We start from the raw sequence: 22,130 nt of genomic DNA on the forward strand, positions 1-22,130 counted from the left end.
ATTACTGTTGTCTTGATTTTAAACCTTTCAGTGTCCCTTGCTTGTTTTTGTCTGACTTGTTGTGCTCCATAACCGCAAGGTGTGTCCCCTCTCTCATGCTTGTGTCCCCAAAATGCCACCACTTTGGAGTATTTTTCAGCAGGGACTCCAGCAGGGACAATTTTTCAGCAAGGACACCAGATAGTTTTACAAAGAGAAAAGGGGTACACTAAATTGATTACATGGTCTGGAACGTACTCTGTGGACCTCAGGCTACATCTAACCACCTGTAACCCCATAACACTAACACAAACCCATCCAAATACTACCCCATGCTTACTGTAAATTGAGCTATCTTAGCCGTCAGCTTGTAAATATTTTTGCCAACTTTCCTTCACCTTGTGCAGAGCTTGGGGTTGGAAACATGCTGGTGGAATCAGATCATGTACCACCTAGAACAAAACACATAACACTATACAATTTAACCACCCCACTAATTGTATTGATCTCTGGCTAGCTTAGCACACCTAACATGGACATTGCAATATTGTCAGCTTGCTGTTAGCTAATTAGCGTCACTAAATTGGCAGCAAGATTGCTAGCCAGCTGAGAACCAACTAAGCAACCGTAGACTATTTATACACATTCATCATTACTACCAACACACCGAGAGTGAGTTAGCTATATCGACAATTCTATTTTTAGTAACAGAGTTTTCCAGACAAGGGTGGAATAGATGGCTACCAGATTGAGTTACTCTTATTTGCTAACGTTAGCTAGCTTACATTGTATGTAGTATTGATGGGCTAAGGCACTTAGTGGTATGTATGGCCACTTGCCTCAACCAAAGTGTGTGTGTGTGGTAAATCAACAAGGACACACATTGGCCTTGGCTAACACAATGAAAGCTAACTAGGGGAAAAGGATGGCTGGAACTTTCTCTCACTTGACTTCTCTCGAGCTGATCATCTTCTCTGAGCTGGAGATCGCCCAGCATGCTCTGCTCCACTTCATCGGTGGGCGGCGCTACAGCTCTGATATGATGAACTAACATTACTGATATGATTAACTACAAATAACTTGATACTTGATACGATTGTGATATGTTGTTGTCTCACCTAGCTAACTTAAGATGAATGCACTAATATAAGTTGCTCTGGATAAGAGTGTCTAAAATGACTAAAATGTAAATGTAATAGGATTTTACATAATGGGGTCCACTTTTGTATTTCTTTTTTTATTCGCTTGCTCCCTCCCTCCCTTTAAAAAAAATGAAACTGTTAAAAACATTTAAAAAATGGTATGGCCTTAGTTTTCCAGAACTAAATGGCCAGGTGTAAGGCGAAACAAACAACAACATGTTGAAGAGTCTATACTATAGTCAAATCTTGTGGTTTAGCACCCAGCTGCTGTTCAGGATGGACGGACGGACGGACGGACGGACAGACAGACAGACGGACGGACAGACAGACAGACAGACAGACAGACAGACAGACAGACAGACAGACAGACAGACAGGCAGGCAGGCAGACAGACAGACAGACAGACAGACAGACAGACAGACAGACAGACAGACAGACAGACAGACAGACAGACAGACAGACAGACAGACAGACAGACAGACAGACAGACAGACAGACAGACAGACAGACAGACAGACAGACAGACAGACAGACAGACAGACAGACAGACAGACAGACAGACAGACAGACAGACAGACAGACAGACAGACAGACAGACAGACAGACAGACAGACATATCCTATAAAACAGGCAGACGGACGGCCGGACTGACAGAACCTATAAGGCAGGCGGACGGACCGACTGACCGGCCGGCAGGCAGACACACAGACACACGGAACTACCCAGGAAGTCTGTACTTTTCCCCCTGGTTGGAACGTCCCCAGACACCAGGTACAGCCAACAGTAAGAAGTAAGAATACCTTCCTGGTTATCCACACCTGCAATATTAATAGCTTATAGGGTATCCTGGTAGGCCTATCCATCCTACTCCTGCATTAGTTCTGGGTGGAAGAGTCCAACAGGAGGTGTCAGTAGTTGTTATAGAAGAGAGTCTAGGCGTGTCCCCCAAATGTCACCCTATTCCTATTCCTTATGTAGTGCACTGCTTTTTGGGCTCTGGTCAAAAGTTGTGCACTATAAGGAAAAGTGTGGCATTTGGGAGTAGGACACAGTCTAGTAATGGTGTTCTTGGTTCCAGCCACTGTCAGGCATCCCAGAGTAATTTCACTGTTTACAGAGGAGGCACAGCCAACAGCATCCCGGCTAGTGCCATGTGTCTGAGGAGATTAATAGAGGAGATACACTGTATGCAGACAGCCTTGGCTGAGGGGTCAAAGCAGAGCAATTTGTTCAAAGCCCCCGGGGGCTTTATGTGTCTGTGGTATTATCTAGATCCAGCCCATCAAGAATCTGCACCAGCACTGCAGTGATGTCAGTCCACTTGGCTTTGAAGAGGAGATTTTTATTTTTTTACTCTGGACTGGGCCTGCCTGGCCTGTCTTCACATATCAAATCATGTATATGTGTAAAAAATTGCAAAAGATGAGGCGAACTAGAAAAGTCACACAATTTTGAAGTATGAGAGCAACTTCATGCCCAAACATGCTTAGCTATTGAATAGGATGAGAGATGGTTTCTTATTATTTGGAAGATCTCTCTTCATCGTAATTCAGTTTTTGCATAAGTGCTAGAATGATAAGAAAACCATATAGAATGTGGTTGAACAGTGCACATTGGTTTTGAACTAATTTGAACTGTCATATTTCATCCAAAGGTTTTCCTGCAAGTGACTAAAGGTAGGCTACCTCTGCTACAGTACCTTAGAACAGACGTTTTCTTTTTTTGGTCTTCATGACCAGTAATAATGTGTGTGGGTCTTTGACCTTGTGGCTCTCCCAACCCTCAGTGGCTTAGCATCTACTCACAACCTCACCCCTCTCGCCCCATCACCACGCAATCACTCTTTCCAGGACAGTCTGTGTCTGCGTCCCTGGTCAAAAGTAGTGTACTACATAGGGAATAAATAGGGTGCCATTTTGAACGCAGAGTCTGAGACACGGCCAGAGACATGTAACGACTGTGCCGTGTGGCGTGCCAGCAGGTGTGACTAACAGTTTGTAGTGGTACACACTCAGTACATTCGTCATTGGTCAACATGGCTTGATGTCAACAGAGGAGAGAGGAGAAAGAGAGCTTTCTGTGGTGAGGGTGGAGGAGAGTGGAGTGACGGGAGGAAACAGGGTTTGTAAACCACAGAGGGAGCTGGACACTGAGCAGACCTGGGTTCAAATACTATTCAAAATAATTTCAAACACTTTATCTGTGCTTGATTGAGCTTGCCTGGCATACTGGACCCAATAGAATAGTTCTAAAACTGTAAAACCCCGTCCATCTGGAACTTTAGCCAGGCTAGCGCAAATGTGCAAAGTATTTGAAAGATTGCAAGTAGCATTTGAACCCAGGTCTGATATTGAGACACAGAGACAGAGGGATGTACAGTAGCAACCTAAAAGTAGGGGTGGGGCCTCTGGGAGAAAATTGGGGAAACTCTCAGACAAGACTTAAATAAACAGAGACAGAGAGGGTAGCAGGCCTACGTGCAGACGGCTCCAACACACAGTAGTCTGTACCATGACATAAAGACAGCAAGAGACATACAGGCTGTGTTACAAATGACACCACTCATAGGGCTATGATCAAAAGTAGTGCACTATATAAGGAATAGGGTATAATTTGGGGTGCAGGCAAAGGCATTTTAGACACTAGTGCCATGAAATACAGAAAGTTAAGTGGAGAGGAAACACACTCAGACCATAACAGAACATAAAGCATTTCAAATCAAAATCAATGTCCATTATTAAGTCATTGTCGTCTTTTAATCCATACACAAACATAGCAAATGTAAGACATTCAGTTGTCAATATCAACTATTTCGATTTGGATGTTTCAGACAGTACAATTTTCAAATTGATCTCAGAACATATTAAAATAAACATTTTTATAAACGTGAACATAGATAGTATAAGCATCCATTCTCATTTTTCTACAGAGTCTTTGGTTGATAACCTTTGGTGTCTAACTCAAGTAGGGTTGAGTTATCAATACAATGAATACAATCCAACTTTATTGTCCAACTTGTATCGAAAATGTGTCTTTTTGCTGTCTTAAGTTATTCCCAACCCCCCCGGAAACCACACATATATGTTAGGTTGAAGTGCTTTCTGCATACTGTGTGTCTCAGGTCTGTGCATCTCATTCTATAATGTGGAATCCCCCTCCCCTCCAGTCTGTCTAGAGCGTTCACCCTTGGAAATACCCCCATCTTCAGGCCAAGCTCTGTCTCTGTGTCCACCACTGACCGACATGTCATCTCTTCACCACTTCAGGGCTCCTGAGGAAGACAACAACATCATTTAAAAGTGCAATCTGCAGTACAACCAATGGTCAATGGTAATTTCAATTAATGATATACAGTGCCTGAACCAGGTTTTACTCCAGAATTTTGCCTGTGCTTAACTTTATTCTGTTTATTTTTATCCTAAACAACCCCCTAGTCCTTGCCAATGACAAGCATACCCATAAAATGATGCAGCCACCACAATGCTTGAAAATATGAATAGTGGTACTCAATGATGTGTTGTGTTGGATTTCCCCCAAACATAACGCTTTGTATTGAGTACATAAAGTTAATTTCGTTGCCACATTCTTGCAGTTTTACTTTAGTGCCTTATATCAAACATAATGCATGTTATGGAATATTTTTATTCTGTGGTACAGCCTTCCTTCTTTTCACTCTGCCATTTAGGTTAGTATTGTGGAGTAACTTCAAGATTTCTCCTATCACAGCCATTAAACTCTGTAACTGTTTTAAAGTCACCATTGGCCTCATGGTGAAATCCCTGAGTGGTTTCCTTCTTCTCCAGCAACTTAGTTTGGAAGGACGCCTGTATCTTTGTGGCGACTGGGTGAATTGATACACCATCCAAAGTGTAATCACTTCACCATGCTCAAAGGGATATTCAATGTCTGCTTTTTTTTTACCCATCTACCAATAGGTGCCCTTCTTTGTGAGGGATTGGAAAACCTCCCTGGTGTTTGTGGTTGAATCTGTGTTTGAAATTCACAGCTCAACTAAGGGACCTTACAGATAATTGTATGTGTGGGGTACAGAGATGAGGTAGTCATTCAAAAAATCATGTTAAACACTATTAATGCACACAGAGTGAGTCCATGCAACTTATTATGTTACTTGTTAAGCAAATTTTTACTCCTGAACTTATTTAGGCTTCCAATAAGAAAGGGGTTGAATACTTATTGACTCAAGATACTTATTGACTCATTTCAGCTTTTCATTTTTAATTCATTAGTAAAACATAATTCCACTTTGACATTATGGGGTATTGTGTGTAGGCCAGTGACCCAAAATCTCAATTTAATCAATTTTAAATTCAGGCTGTAACACAACAAAATGTGGAAAAAGTCAAGTGGTGTTAATACTTTCTGAAGGCATTTTTTTGGTTCAAAACAAAATAAATTACCAATTGTGGCTTTAAATTCTGCATGAAGAGCATCTCCCCAGAAGGGTTGGGGTCAATTCCATTTCAATTCAATCAATTCTTACAATTTCAGTTTACCTCCGGAGTTGAATTTACCCTGCTCCCAAGTGAAGCCAATATATTGATATACATTTAACCCCCTGGATCTATTGACGCACCAGTGCACAATCTAAGTAACATAATTTAAAAAATCCCATCAAAATCCGTCAGTTTAAGCTACATATATCATGATTTTCCATGGGCTGCTTCTCAATCCACCGCATCCGCCTATGTCGCCCTTCTGCATCTGCGATGGAAAGTGGCAGAGCTACAGCTCTGTTTGTCAGACTAGGAGACATGCTGAAAATCGGTTTTCTTTTGAAAACGTCTGTAGCATCCAAACGGTTTGGCTTACACACTAACATGTCAGCTTAGAACTCCCCCTCCCAACGCCTTAGACGTTTAATAATGTATTTCTCCTTCCATAAAGGTATTTCTGTACTGTACAGTCTTTATGTAGTGATGGAAACCTAGATAGTGTCAAGGAGGATAAACTCATAGGTTAGATATGTGTCCTTGTGATCTGAGTCATTCGGCCTTGCTACTGTAGCTGAAGGAGTAGGAATAGAAGCTAAAATGTTTACTGACGTCAGTTCATGACGCCTCCAATGTACAAGTCCAATATGAGTCCAATTAAATCTCTGCTTGTTATTTCTTTCATCCAAGGCTAACCATACAAATACAATGTGTGCTTTTAAGGACTGCAGAGAAGAGAAGCAGTAATAGATCAAAAACAATGCAAGGAATTCTACTGATAATACTCAAACTAGACTGTGTTTTTAGAATACACAAAATACATAATCATACACAGAAAATTGACCATTGTTGATTTTTCAGTGTAATGTTTCTAGTGTTGATTCAGGAGTTAAATTCACTTTGTAAGAGTGAAATTAACACTCAGTTGTGCAAAATAACCCCCAGTGTTGTTGTTAATAACCAGAGTTATTGTTTTACACTGTGGAAAGTAAAACAGTTCCATCAAAACCAGACCCATCGTTATCATATTTCATGTTTTTTTTTTTTGGGGGGGGGGTTGTTTTTCATATCTGTGTTTTTGCACGTACAGTACATTGATTGATTGACACAATGGTTTTTCCGGTTTAAATGGTTTAGGTAGTCTTTTTTAAATCAAGTTTCCTAACCTAGACAGTCCTTCTGAATGCAGGTTGCGGGTGAATAAAAATTCCAACTGTTGGATATCCTAACTCTGGCTGGATTCCAATAGGAATTACACATCACTTTGCAAGCCAGCATAATGTGACTCGCAGGCTTGATGTGGCCTGTAAACCAGGAGTTTCCTAACACTGTGTTAAAACTAGGGTAAAACTAGGCCATCAAATAAGGCCTTGTGATATATGTAATGTATTGTCATAAAGTTTCATTTAAAAGATAACATTCACCTAGATACTCATTTGGTGAAAGCCACGGGCATTTAAAAGGAAACAATTCAACAACCATGTCTCTGTCACTAACAAATACAGTCATGGGTGGTCACTTTACAATTCACTCAAAAATAAAAGGCAGCATATTAAATATGCAAATTAGGCTTTACACCATACAGTGTTAAAACAACATCCAAAATGACTTACTGTAACAGTGTTTTTGTTTAACACTAATAGGAGTTATCTTTATATCAACACTGGTGTTGAATAGAAATAAAACTGTGAGTGTTAATTACCCTATAGTGTTACATTTTAGTAACACTGGCAAGTGTACTGCAGTGTTAATTTTTTACACTGCAGTGTTACATTAACACTCAACATTAACACTATAATCAGAGTACTTTTTACACTGTAGACTAGCAATATATGTATGCTGAGATAGTGTTCAAATTCACTCCTTACTGTAAGTGTTGATTTAACACTGCAACATGTATTGTGTAGAAAATAACCACAATTGTGTACTTGCAAGTGATTTACCAGAAACGATTTCTGCAAACAATCAATCTACTTCTCCAGTATTTCAAAGCCTATTTTCAAAGCTTTAACCTGAAGAAGTCACAGGCCTTTTCTCCCTGGAAGTTGTTCTCTACATCCCCACAGTCCTTGTCTCTCGCCATGTTGAACGATGTCTAGAACTGCTCATGTTTATGTGACCATCTCAAATATAACAAGCTAGCGTTTGGTTTGCCTCATTCTGCTCTGGCATCTGTCGAAAGGGTTTATGATTAAAACCAGATTGTGCTTGCCCAACTCACAGACACAAGGCACAGGCCAGAAAAATAGATTGCAGTTACACATATTCTGCACAAGAGGGAAGTACAGTATCTGCACAAAAGGGAACTCTCACTCTCTCTTTCTCTCTCTCTCTCTCTTTCCTCACCATTTTTTTTGTCCAGTAGATGAGCTAGAAAATTGTTCGATTTGGTATAGAAGCGTGAAAACTGACACACATGTATAACTTTTCATGCTGAACAAAACCTCATATAGTGCCATTTCAGCTAAGCCTCAGGTTGGCTTGTAGCACCCCCTATAGGCCAATTGTGAACATGCATTTACCTGTATTGACCTTTTGGGTCATGGCTTCCCCTGTGATGGGTCTACATGGCCCCAAAATAGCGTTACATTTTTGTATTGGTTTGGGGAACACATTCAATAAACCAACAGCATATGGCCTTTGTTTTTTCCTTTATGATCGCAACAATGATGAAAAAACATCAGAAAACTCAGTAAAATGTTGATATTTTCCCTTTTAAAGTGGTGTATTAAATACAAAGTTTCATTTTACACTCTAAAAAGGTGATATAAGTGTTCCCTGAATTCTACGGATTACAATTATATATTATATTATATATACTGTGTCACTTTTAAGAAATGTGACACGAAATCTGCCCGGTACACGTCACTCTGTGTAAAATCCCATAGGAATGCATTATGTCCAGCAGGGAGAGAGGTAATTTTAACAAAATCCCTTTATGATTAGACCACAAAACTTTTACAAAAAGCCAGGATATGTTCAAATAAATATATACAGCTATAGTTGCAGATTTAACATATTACACTCTAGGATAACAGTTTTCCAAAATGGCCACCAACCAGCTCAATGGGTGTAAAAGTGTAAAAGGTTTTTCATCAGTTGCGATCATAAGTAAAAATAAATTTAAAATTAAGCTATTTTGGGGCAATGTAGACCCAACACTTGGGAAGCCATGACCCAAAACGTCAATAAAGGTAGGATACTAGGGGGTAACTAACACTTTCCCTGGCTGTCACTGCTCTTGCTCAACAAAAAATGTCCTCTGTGTCATCACAACTTTTGGAAATATTTCAACACAACTATTTTGTGATAAATTGATCACATTTTTAATTTTTTTTAAAAGGTTGTAGATATATTCCAATGAAGTCAGATCTATAATTGTTTTTTAAATATACAAGTAGGAAAGCCTTAAGATAAATAATCCACTTGTTTAGAGAGAAAAATGTAGATACTTTTTTTGGTAAAGTAGTAATAGGTTGGATGAGTGTGTTGGGGGCAACTCGCCCCCCCTACTAGGGGTAACTGGCCCCTGGGGGCTAGTTACCCCTTTACGGTTATGAATGTGTTTCTACCTGTCATTTAGACAATGACTAGCCCAGTTAGCGCTATTTTATGCTAACTTGCTAGGTAGCAACTTCACTAGCAGTAAATGCTAGCCAGCTAGCTAGTTAGCATAAGCTGCTAGGAGTGCTAGCTAGCAACCTTAATACCAGATCGTCTGAGGTAAAATACATCAAAAAGATAACATAACTTAATTGCAGTTGTAAAAATCTTCCACTAGTGACTGTTAGCTTTACAGTTAATGTTACTTTATAGCCTTTTAGCTATTTTACACAGCATTTTATGTCATATAGCTAGATAGCTAGCTACGTTTTTAAGAGAGTTTTTCAATTGGCATCTCTCCCTCTGTTTTCAGTCACAGGTGGGGACTGGATTAGGTGTGAGCAGTGCAGGAGGTGGGCTCATGAGTTGTGCTCCAATTTTACTGGGAATAGCTTTATTTGTGACCTACGTACAATTTAGAATGGTGCAATAGCAGAGCATAAGAGAGTTGCCACATCAATGTTTCACTGAGTTAATTTGTAAAGTTATTGTTTTTAAATGTTATATTCCAATGTTATTTAATGTTATTAGTTATATTCCATTCCAATATTATATATCTAGTTACCCCGGCACTTAAAAAAAAACACCCCTTTTCTAAAAACAACATTTAAATGAAATAACTGTAGCCATTTATTTCCCTTTATACAACAACTTTTTTCCAAACATTGCTTTTTCGTGTCAGCAATTAGACATAGTTACCCCCTAGTACCCTCCATGCATTTTCACCATTAGCCTATAGGGGACGCTATAGGCCGACCCAGGGCTTTGATGAATGGCACTATATCAGGTGTTGGTTATTGTAAAACATTATGAAAGTGTGCCGAATTTCACGCTTCTATACCAAATCGAACAATATGGTCTTTTTTGGGAGCTTATCTACTGGAATATTTGTAAATGGTGGTGTACAATTCTGCAGTCATTTAGACACTGCAAGTGTTCTGGAATTCTTCATTGGTGATGTTTGATGGTTGTCAAATAGATATTTCATGTGTAGCACAATCTTTCTAAATATTATCTCTGTGAATGACACAAAGAAAAATGTGTGGGGGAGTTATTTTGTAGTCCCGCCAATGACTTATTTTGTAGTCCCGCCAATATATATTGAGTCATGACTGCTCTCCTATAAATACTTAGTGACATTTGTTTCCACTATCGACCTCAGATTGCAGTGTCTTGTTACAAGAAATGATTAAACTCCAGCCTACTCTCCACTTCTCTGAAGTCATGATGACTAAGATATAATGAGAAGTGGGAACTCATGTGACATCAATATTAGCAGACACACAGATACACAGACACACACACACACACAAGCAATCATCTTGCATCTTCACAGATATGGCTGCTCAAATATGATTTTTGTATAATAAAATTGTTATACTACCATCATGATGTACATGCATGACGTACATATATCGGATCGATGTAGGATCTTAATTTGAGCCAGTTATTTGTTATGTGGATTATAATAAATTTAAATTTTTGTGGGGATTGAGACATTTTTGGTAAGGGAAAATTAAGTCTGAAATTACAAATTACAGAAGCCTTTTTAGATCTCAAAGAAACTACAAGTTTTACATTTCCTGTACAAGTTTTACATTTCCTGCATTGCAGGAAAGTTCTCCTGCAACAGGGTTGTCAAATTAAGATCCTACATCTGTACATCAGCAGCGAGGTTGTGTAAACCACGAGCTGCCTGCTCTCCATTTCTCTGAAGTCATGAATAAGAACCACTAGGAAGGAACACATTAACGCTGGGAATTGACAGGGATCTCACAAAAGGAACCCATTAGGGCTGGGAATTGCCAGGGATCTCACAATATAATATTATCACAATACTTAGGTGCTGATACGATATCTATTGCGATTCTCACGATTCTCACGATTATACAGTTGAAGTCGGAAGTTTACATACACCTTAGCCAAATACAGTTTTTCACAATTACTGACATTTAATCCTAGTAAAAATTCCCTGTCTTAGGTCAGTTAGGATCACCACTTTATCTTAAGAATGTGAAATGTCAGAATAATAGTAGAGAGAATGATTTATTTAAGCTTTTATTTCTTTCATCACATTCCCAGTGGGTCACTCAATTAGTATTTGCATTGCCTTTAAATTGTTTAACTTGGGTCAAATGTTTTGGGTAGCCTTCCACAAGCTTCCCACAATAAGTTGGGTGAAGTTTGGCCCATTCCTCCTGACAGAGCTGGTGTAACTGAGTCAGGTCAGTAGGCCTCCTTGCTCGCACATGCTTTTTCAGTTCTGCCCACACATTTTCTATAGGATTGAGGTCAGGGCTTTGTGATGGCCACTCCAATACCTTGACTTTGTTGTCCTTAAGCCATTTTGCCACAACTTTGGAAGTGTGCTTGGGGTCATTGTCCATTTGGAAGACCCATTTGCGACCAAGCTTTAACTTCCTGACTGATGTCTTGAGATGTTGCTTCAATATATCTACATAATTTTCCTTCCTCATGATGCCATCTATTTTGTGAAGTGCACCAGTCCCTCCTGCAGCAAAGCTCCCCCACAGCATGATGCTGCCACCCCCGTGCTTCACGGTTGGGATTGTGTTCTTCGGCTTGCAAGCATCTCCCTTTTTCCTCCAAACATAACAATGGTCATTATGGCCAACCAGTCCTATTTTTGTTTCATCAGACCAGAGGACACTTCTCCAAAAAGTATGATCTTTGTCCCCATGTGCAGTTGCAAACCGTAGTCTGGCTTTTTTATGGCGGTTTTGGAGCAGTGGCTTCTTCCTTGCTGAGCGGCCTTTCAGGTTATATCGATATGGGACTCGTTTTACTGTGGATATAGATACTTTTGTACCTGTTTCCTCCAGCATCTTCACAAGGTCCTTTGCTGTTGTTCTGAGATTGATTTGCACCAAAGTACAATCATCTCTAGGAGACAGAACGCGTCTCCTTCCTGAGCGGTATGACGGTGTCACACCCTGGCTCTGGGACTCTATATGTTGAGCCAGGGTGTGTTCATTCTATGTGTTCTGTTTCTTTGTTTGGGTGTTCTAGGTTGTCTGTTTCGATGTTTGCCTGTGTGACTCCCAATCAGAGGCAACGAGTGTCAGCTGTCGGCTGGTTGTCTCTGATTGGGAGCCATATTTAATCTGTATGTTTTCCCTTGGGTGTTGTGGGTTTTTGTTCCGTGTCGGTATTGTTAACCGTGGACTTCACGAGTCGTGTTTTGTTTTGGTATACTTTACTAATTAAAGTCATGTTTGTTTCACACGCTGCGCCTTGGTCTACTCACTCCTACGACGATCGTGACAGAAAAACCCACCATACAACGACCAAGCAGCGTGTCCAGGAACACACGCAGGAGGTGACGCTGGTGGATGTCCTCCTCGGTTGGGGGCAGATTACCGAGGAGGAGGCCGTCCGGTACCGGAGGGCTATGAAGGGGGAGACCCAGGCAGGAGAGGAGCAGCGGCGTCAGCAGTGCCATCGTCGGAAGGACGAGAGGCACCCCCAATAATTTTTTAGGGGGGGGCACACGGCATGGGCGACTGGGCAGCAGGAGGCTGCCACAGGGCGTAATGGGAGACGAGGAGAGAAGGCCACCGGGTTACGGGAGCCATTGGCGAGAGGAGGAAGGAAGTCGTAGAGGCACGGCGAGAGGTACTGAGGTGTATTGCCAGTCCGGTCCGGCCCGTTCCTGATCCCCGTTTAAAGCCAGTGGTGTGTGTTCCCAGTACGGTCCGGCCTGTCCCTGCTCCACGCACCAAGCCTATGGTGTGCGTCGACAGCCCAGCCCGGCCTGTCCCTGCTCCACGCACCAAGCCTACGGTGTGCGTCGCCAGCCCTGTCCGGCCTGTCCCTGCTCCACGCACCAAGCCTACGGTGTGCGTCGCCAGCCCTGCCCGGCCTGTTCCTGCTCCACGCACCAAGCCTATGGTGTGCGTCGACAGCCCAGCCCGGCCTGTCCCTGCTCCACGCACCAAGCCTACGGTGTGCGTCGCCAGCCCAGTCCGGCCTGTCCCTGCTCCACGCACCAAGCCTACGGTGTGCGTCGACAGCCCAGCCCGGCCTGTCCCTGCTCCACGCACCAAGCCTACGGTGTGCGTCGCCAGCCCTGTCCGGCCTGTCCCTGCTCCACGCACCAAGCCTACGGTGTGCGTCGCCAGCCCTGCCCGGCCTGTTCCTGCTCCACGCACCAAGCCTATGGTGTGCGTCGACAGCCCAGCCCGGCCTGTCCCTGCTCCACGCACCAAGCCTACGGTGTGCGTCGCCAGCCCAGTCCGGCCTGTCCCTGCTCCACGCACCAAGCCTACGGTGTGCGTCGACAGCCCAGCCCGGCCTGTCCCTGCTCCACGCACCAAACCTACGGTGTGCGTCGCCAGCCCAGCCCGGCCTGTTCCTGCTCCACGCACCAAGCCTACGGTGTGCGTCGCCAGCCCTGCCCGGCCTGTTCCTGCTCCACGCACCAAGCCTACGGTGTGCGTCGCCAGCCCTGCCCGGCCTGTTCCTGCTCCACGCACCAAGCCTACGGTGTGCGTCGACAGCCCAGCCCGGCCTGTCCCTGCTCCACGCACCAAACCTACGGTGTGCGTCGCCAGCCCAGCCCGGCCTGTTCCTGCTCCACGCGCCAAGCCTACGGTGTGCGTCGCCAGCCCTGCCCGGCCTGTCCCTGCTCCACGCACCAAGCCTACGGTGTGCGTCGCCAGCCCTGTCCGGCCTGTCCCTGCTCCACGCACCAAGTCGACGGTGCGCGTCGCCAGCCCGGTCCGGCCTGTTCCTGCCACTCGCACCAAGTCTACGGAGCGTGTCGCCAGCCCGGCCCGGCTCGTTCCTGCCACTCGCACCAAGCCAGGGGTGCGAGTCGTCAGTCCGGCACAACCCGTGCCTGGGTCATCGGTGCCAGATCAGGTACCGCTTTATTGCTCCCCAACGGAGCTGAAGCTAGCCGCTCCTGCTACGTCCAGGTCAGCTCCAGCCAGCGGAGCCAGACTGGACCAGGGGCGCTATGGGGGGTTCATTGGAGGGTGGTGGTCAAGGCCGGAGGCAGAACCGCCGCCGAGGAGGTATGCCCGCCCAGCCCTCCCCTGTTTTGCTTTAGTTGAGGCGCGGTCGCAGTCCGCGCCTTTAGGGGGGGGTACTGTCACACCCTGGCTCTGGGACTCTATATGTTGAGCCAGGGTGTGTTCATTCTATGTGTTCTGTTTCTTTGTTTGGGTGTTCTAGGTTGTCTGTTTCGATGTTTGCCTGTGTGACTCCCAATCAGAGGCAACGAGTGTCAGCTGTCGGCTGGTTGTTTCTGATTGGGAGCCATATTTAATCTGTATGTTTTCCCTTGGGTGTTGTGGGTTTTTGTTCCGTGTCGGTATTGTTAACCGTGGACTTCACGAGTCGTGTTTTGTTTAGAAACTTTAATTAAATAAAGTAATGTTTGTTTCACACGCTGCGCCTTGGTCTACTCACTACTACGACGATCATGACAGACGGCTGCCTGTTCCCATGGTGTTTATACTTGCGTACTACTGTTTGTACAGATGAACGTGGTACCTTCAGGCATTTGGAAATTACTCCCAAGGATGAACCAGACTTGTGGACGTCTACAAAATAAATCCTGAGGTCTTGGCTGATTTCTTTTGATTTTCCCATAATGTCAAGCAAAGAGGCACTGAGTTTGAAGGTAGGCCTTGAAATACATCCACAGGTACACCTCCAATTGACTCAAATGATGTCAATTAACCCAACAGAAGCTTCTAAAGCCATGACATCATTTTCTGGAATTTTCCAAGCTGTTTAAAGGCACAGTCAACTTAGTGTATGTAAACTTCTGACCCACTGGAATTGTGATACAGCTAATTATAAGTGAAATAATCTGTCTGTAAACAATTGTTGGAAAAATTACTAGTGTCATGCACAAAGTAGATGTCCTAACCGACTTGCCAAAACTATAGTTTGTTAACAAGACATTTGTGGAGTGGTTGAAAAACTAGTTTTAATGACTCCAACCTAAGTGTATGTAAACTTCCGACTTCAACTGTATATGTATTTCGATTCGATACTGTGATTTTATTGCTCACCGTATGTCTGCTGCAGAGGGAGAAGAGAGAGCCATGATAAAACACGTTTTGATCAGTCATGGAAATAAAAGTGCTGAAAACAAATTGCCTCCTTTTTTAAAAAGAAGATGGAGAACAAGCTATGAAGGAAAAATACTACAGTTTTGGTGCAGGTACAGCAAAATAGCGCAAAAATTATATTGAGATAGTCAAAATTATACGATATATCGTCAAATATAATATCCCGATATATAACTGTATCAATTTTTTCCCCCATCACTAGAACCCATGTGACAACATAAGCAGACACACACACAAACACACACACTTACCACGAGCTGTCCCTGGTCAGTCCCTCTCAGACTACCTCTCAGTGTAGGTCTGTCCTTGTCCTATATGTTCCCGGCCCCCACGGCAGTGAGGCTGGCCCCTGTCCCCTCACACCATGCTGGAGCTCGGTCTGCTTTTCTCCAGGTAGTGGGGTGTCTTCAGGGCACTGGGAGGCAGGGCAGGGTGGTTAGGGTGGGTAGGGTAGGGTGGCTGGGCCAGGTGGGGCAGGACCGGCAGGGCTGGGTGGACCGGGTAGGGTGGTTGAGCCGGACCCTTATTGAGCCTCTCCACCCGTCCGTTTGGGTGGGGGTACAGCGGTGGTTTCTGGCTCCTAAGAGACGGGACACTGTATCCAACCATGGCTGTGGGGTTAGGGGTGTGAGTCCGTAAGGGTAGAGGTAGGGAGGGTGTGCGTTCTAGCCAAGGGGTCTGGGTCACATGGTTTATGTCTCTGGAAGGACAAGGGCCAGGTATAGGAGGGTCTCCGTTGAGCCCCCGTCTTTCCTGTTTGGGTTCTTTGGAAGGGCTCGGGCTCAGGGGGCTCAGAGCTATGACCCCGACCCGGTTGGTTTTGATAACTGATGCGGTGAGGACATGGGACGGAGAGGTAGTTTGTATGGTCACAGTATGGTCAGGGTCTCTGTACAGTAATCCCTGGTCTCCATTAGTCTTCAGGTCACCAGTACTAGTCGTGTGGGTGTACACCTGCTCTCCAGTACTAGTCTTCTGATTGTACATCAGGACTCCACTGCAGTCTCTGGGGTTGGGGAGGGCGTCACCACCATGAGGGAAACTGTTACATGATCCCTCTTCCCCTCCCAGGTCAACGTTAGCTGTCAGCAGATCAATCTGTTGGACCACCTAAATGACAATACATAGTCAATATACTACATTACTAAAATACTGTATACTAATATATTATACTACATTAATTACCACAACATTATACACAGGGGGCCAGTATGAAAATGTATGCACTCACTAACTGTAAGTTGCTCTGGATAAGAGCGTCTGCTAAATGACTAAAATGTAAATGTAAAATGTAAATTATGATATGACATGTTGGTTGATTGTCGCTTAAGAGCTAAGAGTCATGAGATATAGATTTTGTTTTACAACGAAAGGCTTTCAAATGATTTTTTACAAGGTACAGTATATTATAGCCCTATTGCATATGGACACCATAAAAGCAAACCGTAATTCAGAACACATCTCAAGACAGGCTCTTTAAAGTGCTGCTTGTGTCTCTGCCAATTCCAGCAGCTGGTTTTAGCCAAAAGGTTCATGTGAATAGCTTTCAATCAATGCAACTACAAGAAATGATGCGAATTACAAACAATGCTATCTTGTTCCATATCAGCCTGCAATGTAATTTTATTTACAGAGCTGAATGCAAATGTAATTTAAATGTCATGTACCGTTACATAAACAGAAAGAGAGGATATCCATTGATATGTGTTTGCTTTATCTCTGATGTCAATGTAAGGATAGACCCTACTGAAATGTATACATGGACTTAAGGTTTACATAGCCTCGTCCTCTGATCTCTGTGTACATTTCAGCCAACTCCTCTGACTATATGCTATGTCTATTTTACTCATACCTTTCATTCATTACAATTCATAATAAACACACTCAAAAAATATCCATAAAAAATGGTTTCTGGATCCTCCCTTACAGATAAATCACATGATTTCACATATACAATCCATGTCTCAATTGTAACAAGGCTTGAAAATCCTTCTTTAAACTGTCTCCTCCCCTTGATTTACACTGATTTAAGTGGATTTAATAAGTGAATAAGGGATCATAGCGTTCACCTGGATTCACCTGGTCAGTCTATGTCATGGAAAGAGCAGGTGTTCTTAATGTTTTGTATACTCAGTGTAAGATCACATGTGTTTTTGGAAACCCTTCACATGTGATCACATGTGAAATTCATGTGGTTTTCCATAAGGGCTTGTAAGTACATTCCATGGAAAATGAGATGGACAGAACTCAAAATGATTAGCCTTAATAATTTAAATATGATGCTGATTATGGCCAGCTGATCAGTAACAAAATAAAGAATCAACCTATCAGAGACCTTAAACGGTAGAGCCACCATCCAATCACATTTGTTCAACAGGTCAATTTAGACACCAGAGGTAGATTGTTGGTTTAACAATCTGCCCTGGTGGCTAACTGTTTGGTTTAATGTGTTACCCATGGTCTAAGTGGAGTGTGACAATATGCTTCCACACAAAATTCAAAAGGGGTTTTGAATTTTAACAAACATCCATGTAATTTGACTGAAAAAAGTAGGAGGATTATATAACATGTAACTTTGTATTCAGACATTGTAAAAGTCAAAGGTGATGACTCTCGTGGTGTCATCACAGTAATTTACCCACTACTGCTAGCCCAGAGTGGTGGTGTGATCACTAAAGGGATCTACTCTGTGGTATTGGCATATGGTGGCTGTGAGTTCGAATCCCATTTGGTTACGCAGTGGCGCAGTGGTCTAAGGCACTGCATCGCAGTGCTAACTGTGCCACTAGAGATCCTGGTTCGAATCCAGGCTCTGTCGCAGCCGGCCGCGACCGGGAGACTCATGGGCGGCGCACAATTGGCCCAGTGTCGTCCAGGGTAGGGGAGGGAAGGGCCGGCAGGGATGTAGCTCAGTTGATAGAGCATGGCGTTTGCAACGCCAGGGTTGTGGGTTTGATTCCCATGGGGGGCCAGTATAAAAAAATATATGTATTCACTAACTGTAAGTCGCTCTGGATAAGAGCGTCTGCTAAAATGACTAAAATGTAAATGTAAGGAGAAACCCTCCACTGCTGGTCCTCGAGTAAAATAGTGCAAACGTGACGAAGTAACCGATTATCAAAATGCATATAAAACCTTGTACAATTAAGTGTATACGTCTTTGTAATTTCACCTATATTCATTGTAGTGATTAATATTTCTGTATTAGGCTTATCAACATTGGACAAAAATGGTGTTGATATATGCTAACCCAGCTAATAACTCGTCCAGGACAATGACGATAGCTCTATTGTTGATCTGAATGTCTATAAAGGCTAGGCCAGTCAATCAATAGCATGTGTTACAGAATTGACAGGAAAGCACAATCAGATGTAGTGTCTTTTACTGCATCAGCTTCATAAGTTGTGAAGCCAGGAGGATGCTAGTTTTCACCTCAGTGGATTCCGGGAGTAGCTGCGCCCTCTACTAGACACTTTGGGAACCTAGCCAGACTTTTTTTTTTGGAGTATCAGAATGTGCCGGTAGACTTATGGTAAGGGTGTTTTAGTGAAACGTGGACGATTTTAACTGGCTGAGATGAAATGCTCAGCTGGCCGTCCTCAGCGTTGGGGCTAATTTGGCCAGGTTGGCCTATGAGAAAAGCTAGCAGCTAGCAATTTTATACCAATGGTTTAAACCATGGTCTAAGCAAAAGACAACATTGGGATGCTTTCAATTTCATTTTCTCTGGATTAATCAGGCTATCTGCAGTAAAGGGTTCCTACCTCCTTCATCTCCACGTGGACCTGTTTGAGACCACCCAGGACCCCCTCCAGGTCTGACACCACCTGTCTGATCTGCTCCCGAACCGAGCCCTCCTTCTGCTGGACTGAACCCTGGTTTTCCCGGACAAAACACTGGTTCTCCCGGACCGAACCCTGGCCCTCCTTCTCCTTCTTCCTCTGTCTTTGGGGGTCTGAGTCTGGGTCTCCTCCCTGGTTCTGGTTGACCCGCTGGCTTGCTGGCTGTTTGGCCCTCTGGTTGGATCTCTCTTCCCTGCCTATAGTGGCTCCATGCACTGGGCCAGTAGCTCCATGACTAGGGGTTCCATGGCCAGGGCCAGGCCCACAAGGACTCCTCTGCCTGGGCTGAATGACCAACTGTCTCTGGTGGACTTCAGTGGAAAAGAAAGTCTTCTGAACAGAGCCAGAGCCAGCAGGGACATTACAGCTGTCCTCTCCTGCCCCACCTACAGCTCCCCCAGCCTTTAATCTAGTAGTCCTCTCCTGGTAGTTAGTTCTATCTCCCACGCCCTGAGAGTACACATGCCTGGGACTGGGACCACCACCATTTGGCATGTGGGGGTGTAAATCTCCATGTTCAAGCGGTACACACCTGTCCAAATGATAGTGTTCATCTCCAGCGCATCCCCAGACATGCACCTCTGGACTGTAGCTGTAGCTAGTCTGTCTGTGTTTCAACTGATCCCAGACCTGTTGTTCTGGACTGTAGCTAGTCTGTCGGTGTATCGGCTTGTCTTCTAGACTGTAAATATAGCTAGCCTGGCTGTGTATTTCTTGTGGTCTGAAGCTATTATGTCTTTCTAGCCTGTGTTTCGACTGACCACAGACCTGCTCTTCCGAACTGAGACTAGCCTGTCTGTGTTGCTCTTGTGGACTATAGCTAGCCTGGCTTTCTAACCTGTATTTTGACTGATCCCAGATCTGTTTCTCAGGACCGTAGCTAGCCTGTCTGTGTTTCGGCTGTTCCTCCAGACTGTAGCTGTAGCTAGCTTGTCTGTGTTTGGGCCGCTGAGTCCTGAACTGTGTGTGTGCCAGGTCCGGGGGGAGTGATGAGGCTGACACGTTTCTGATGCTGTTGAAGGGGTGTGTCCCGGTCCCTGTCCCAGCGGCGCCACCTCCACCACGTCCCACATAGCCACACTGTTCTTTCACAGGGGAGTAGATTCTCAGACCCAGGCCAGGCTCCGCTGGGCAGCTCCACTGGGCAGGGTTGTAGCTCCAGGGGTGGCTGGGACTAAACTGGCCTGGCTGAGGCTGACCGTACTGACCCGGCCCGGTGAACAATGGCCTCCTCTGTGGGGCACTGTGACCACCTCCACCCCATCCAGCTCCAGCTTTAACACCTCCTCCTTCACCTTCTCCTTCTCCACCTTCTCCACCATCTCCTCTTCCTTCACCTCCTCTCTCACACTTATCTAGTCCAGGTTCTATATCCTCTGGCTCCACAGGGAAAGGAGGAAGGCTGAAGTCTCCTCTGATGTCCAACTCTGGGTGGTCTGGGTGTGTGGGTGGTGGTCTGTACCCCCCTGGTCCTTCCTGGTACAGCGTGGGTTCGTACTGGACACAGTGAAGGCAGTAGCAGTAGTCATCTGTGTTTTGATGAATGAATCCATAGTGTCCCGTCCGTGTGCTGTCTGAGTACATGTCAGAATGAAAACAGTCTGTCTAGAGTAGAGGCTGCTGTGGAAAATGCCTTAAACAACAAATGGTTTACTTCTCCTTCCCTCCTCCTCCCCGCTGCTCTCCAACTCCGACCTAGCCATTCACTCAAGCTGTTTTCCTCATCTAGCTACGACTGACTCCACCGCAAAAAAAAACTTTTCTTCAGCTCTGCTGTTTTTTTTCTTACCTAAGACTTCCCTCCCCCCTTTCTTCCTGCCTCATTTCCCTTTCTCTCCTTTACTTGTTTTTTCTCTTGCTCTTTTCTTTCTTTCCCCTGACCCCCTCTCTCACTTTTCCAACTTTTCTCTCACTCCTTTACCCTGCAACCCTCTCTCCTGCTCGGGGCCCCTCTTCTCCACCTCCCTCCCCCTCTCCTGTCTCTCTCTCTCTCTCTCTCTCTCTCTCTTTACCTCTCCTGTTTCATTCCTCAGTCTTATTTGCTGCTGCAGGCTTCCCGTCTCTCTCCCTCACTTGGCTTTGCATTTCCCGTTTCCTCCCTTACCCTCCCTTCCGCTCCTCCTATTTCTCCACCTCTCACACTCTGAGTCTCGTTGTTGTTTCTAACTCTCTCTTCTCTCTCATTCTCTCACACACAGTCGCTTGTAAATGTCGCCTCTCTCTCTCCTCCACCTGAGATCTAGTTCTGTGTGTTCTATCGTCTAGTCAGTCCGTCAGACAGCGGTGTAGCTGTGTGAGTCTCCTGCTCTAGCATTGCTTTCTGAGCTTATTAGACCTCCTTGCTAGGTGGTAACAACCTAGCACTCTTCAATTAAATGCAGCCTGGATAGAGCCAGTCAGGGAAACCTCAGCCAGAGTGAGAGAGGAGGAGGAGAAGGATGAGAGAGGAGGGGTTTCAGCAGCCACAGACTGCATGGCTGAACAGACCCGACGGACGCCTCTGACTAGAGAGACAGAAGCACTGCCCTGTAGAGGGAGGGTTTTAACACAACTGTCAGACTTTCTCTCTCTCTCTCTCTCTCTCTCTCTCTCTCTCTCTCTCTCTCTCTCTCTCTCTCTCTCTCTCTCTCTCTCTCTCTCTCTCTCTCTCTCTCTCTCTCTCTCTCTCTCTCTCTCTCTCTCTCTCTCTCTCTCTCTCTCTCTCTCTCTCTCTCTCTCTCTCTCTCTCTCTCTCTCTGGTCTGAGTTTACAGTAAAGCAATAAGGTTGTGCATCGTCACAATTCAACTAAATGAAACTATTTTTGAAACCTATGGTGTAGTCAGTATAGTATATTTACCTTGACTTAAGGCTGTTACGGTGACCATATTACCACCATACCGGCGGTCACGAGTCATGACCACAGTCAAATTCCATGTGACCGTTTAGTCACGGTAACTAGGCTTCTCCAAGCTCTGATGCTGCTGATGGTAGCCTACCAAACTTGCTAACTGCCTGGTACTCAGCA

General features: G+C 44.5%; 1 protein-coding gene across 1 annotated transcript; it reads right to left on the reverse strand.

Moving 5' to 3' along the window:
* Nucleotides 1-3,853: 3,853 nt before the first annotated feature.
* On the reverse strand, nt 3,854-20,782 carry LOC311146348 (uncharacterized protein). Its single transcript, XM_084182831.1, has 3 exons — nt 19,047-20,782; nt 15,534-16,392; nt 3,854-4,392 (listed from the first exon to the last, which is right to left on the reverse strand). Exons 1-2 carry the CDS (start codon nt 20,706-20,708, stop codon nt 15,640-15,642), a joined length of 2,415 nt encoding a protein of 804 aa, XP_084038957.1. The 5' UTR covers nt 20,709-20,782; the 3' UTR covers nt 3,854-4,392; nt 15,534-15,639.
* Nucleotides 20,783-22,130: the final 1,348 nt, after the last annotated feature.

Source organism: Coregonus lavaretus (genome assembly GCF_964263955.1).
Source record: "Coregonus lavaretus genome assembly, chromosome: 19".
NCBI classification, from domain to species: domain Eukaryota; kingdom Metazoa; phylum Chordata; class Actinopteri; order Salmoniformes; family Salmonidae; genus Coregonus; species Coregonus lavaretus.

Bases quoted from the DNA above. Each gene is read 5' to 3' on its own strand.
- LOC311146348 (XM_084182831.1), bottom strand. From the start codon at position 20,708: ATGTACTCAGACAGCACACGGACGGGACACTATGGATTCATTCATCAA. The intron at 16,393-19,046 runs GTAGGAACCCTT...ATTGTCATTTAG, and splicing joins TCCACGTGGAGATGAAGGAG to GTGGTCCAACAGATTGATCT.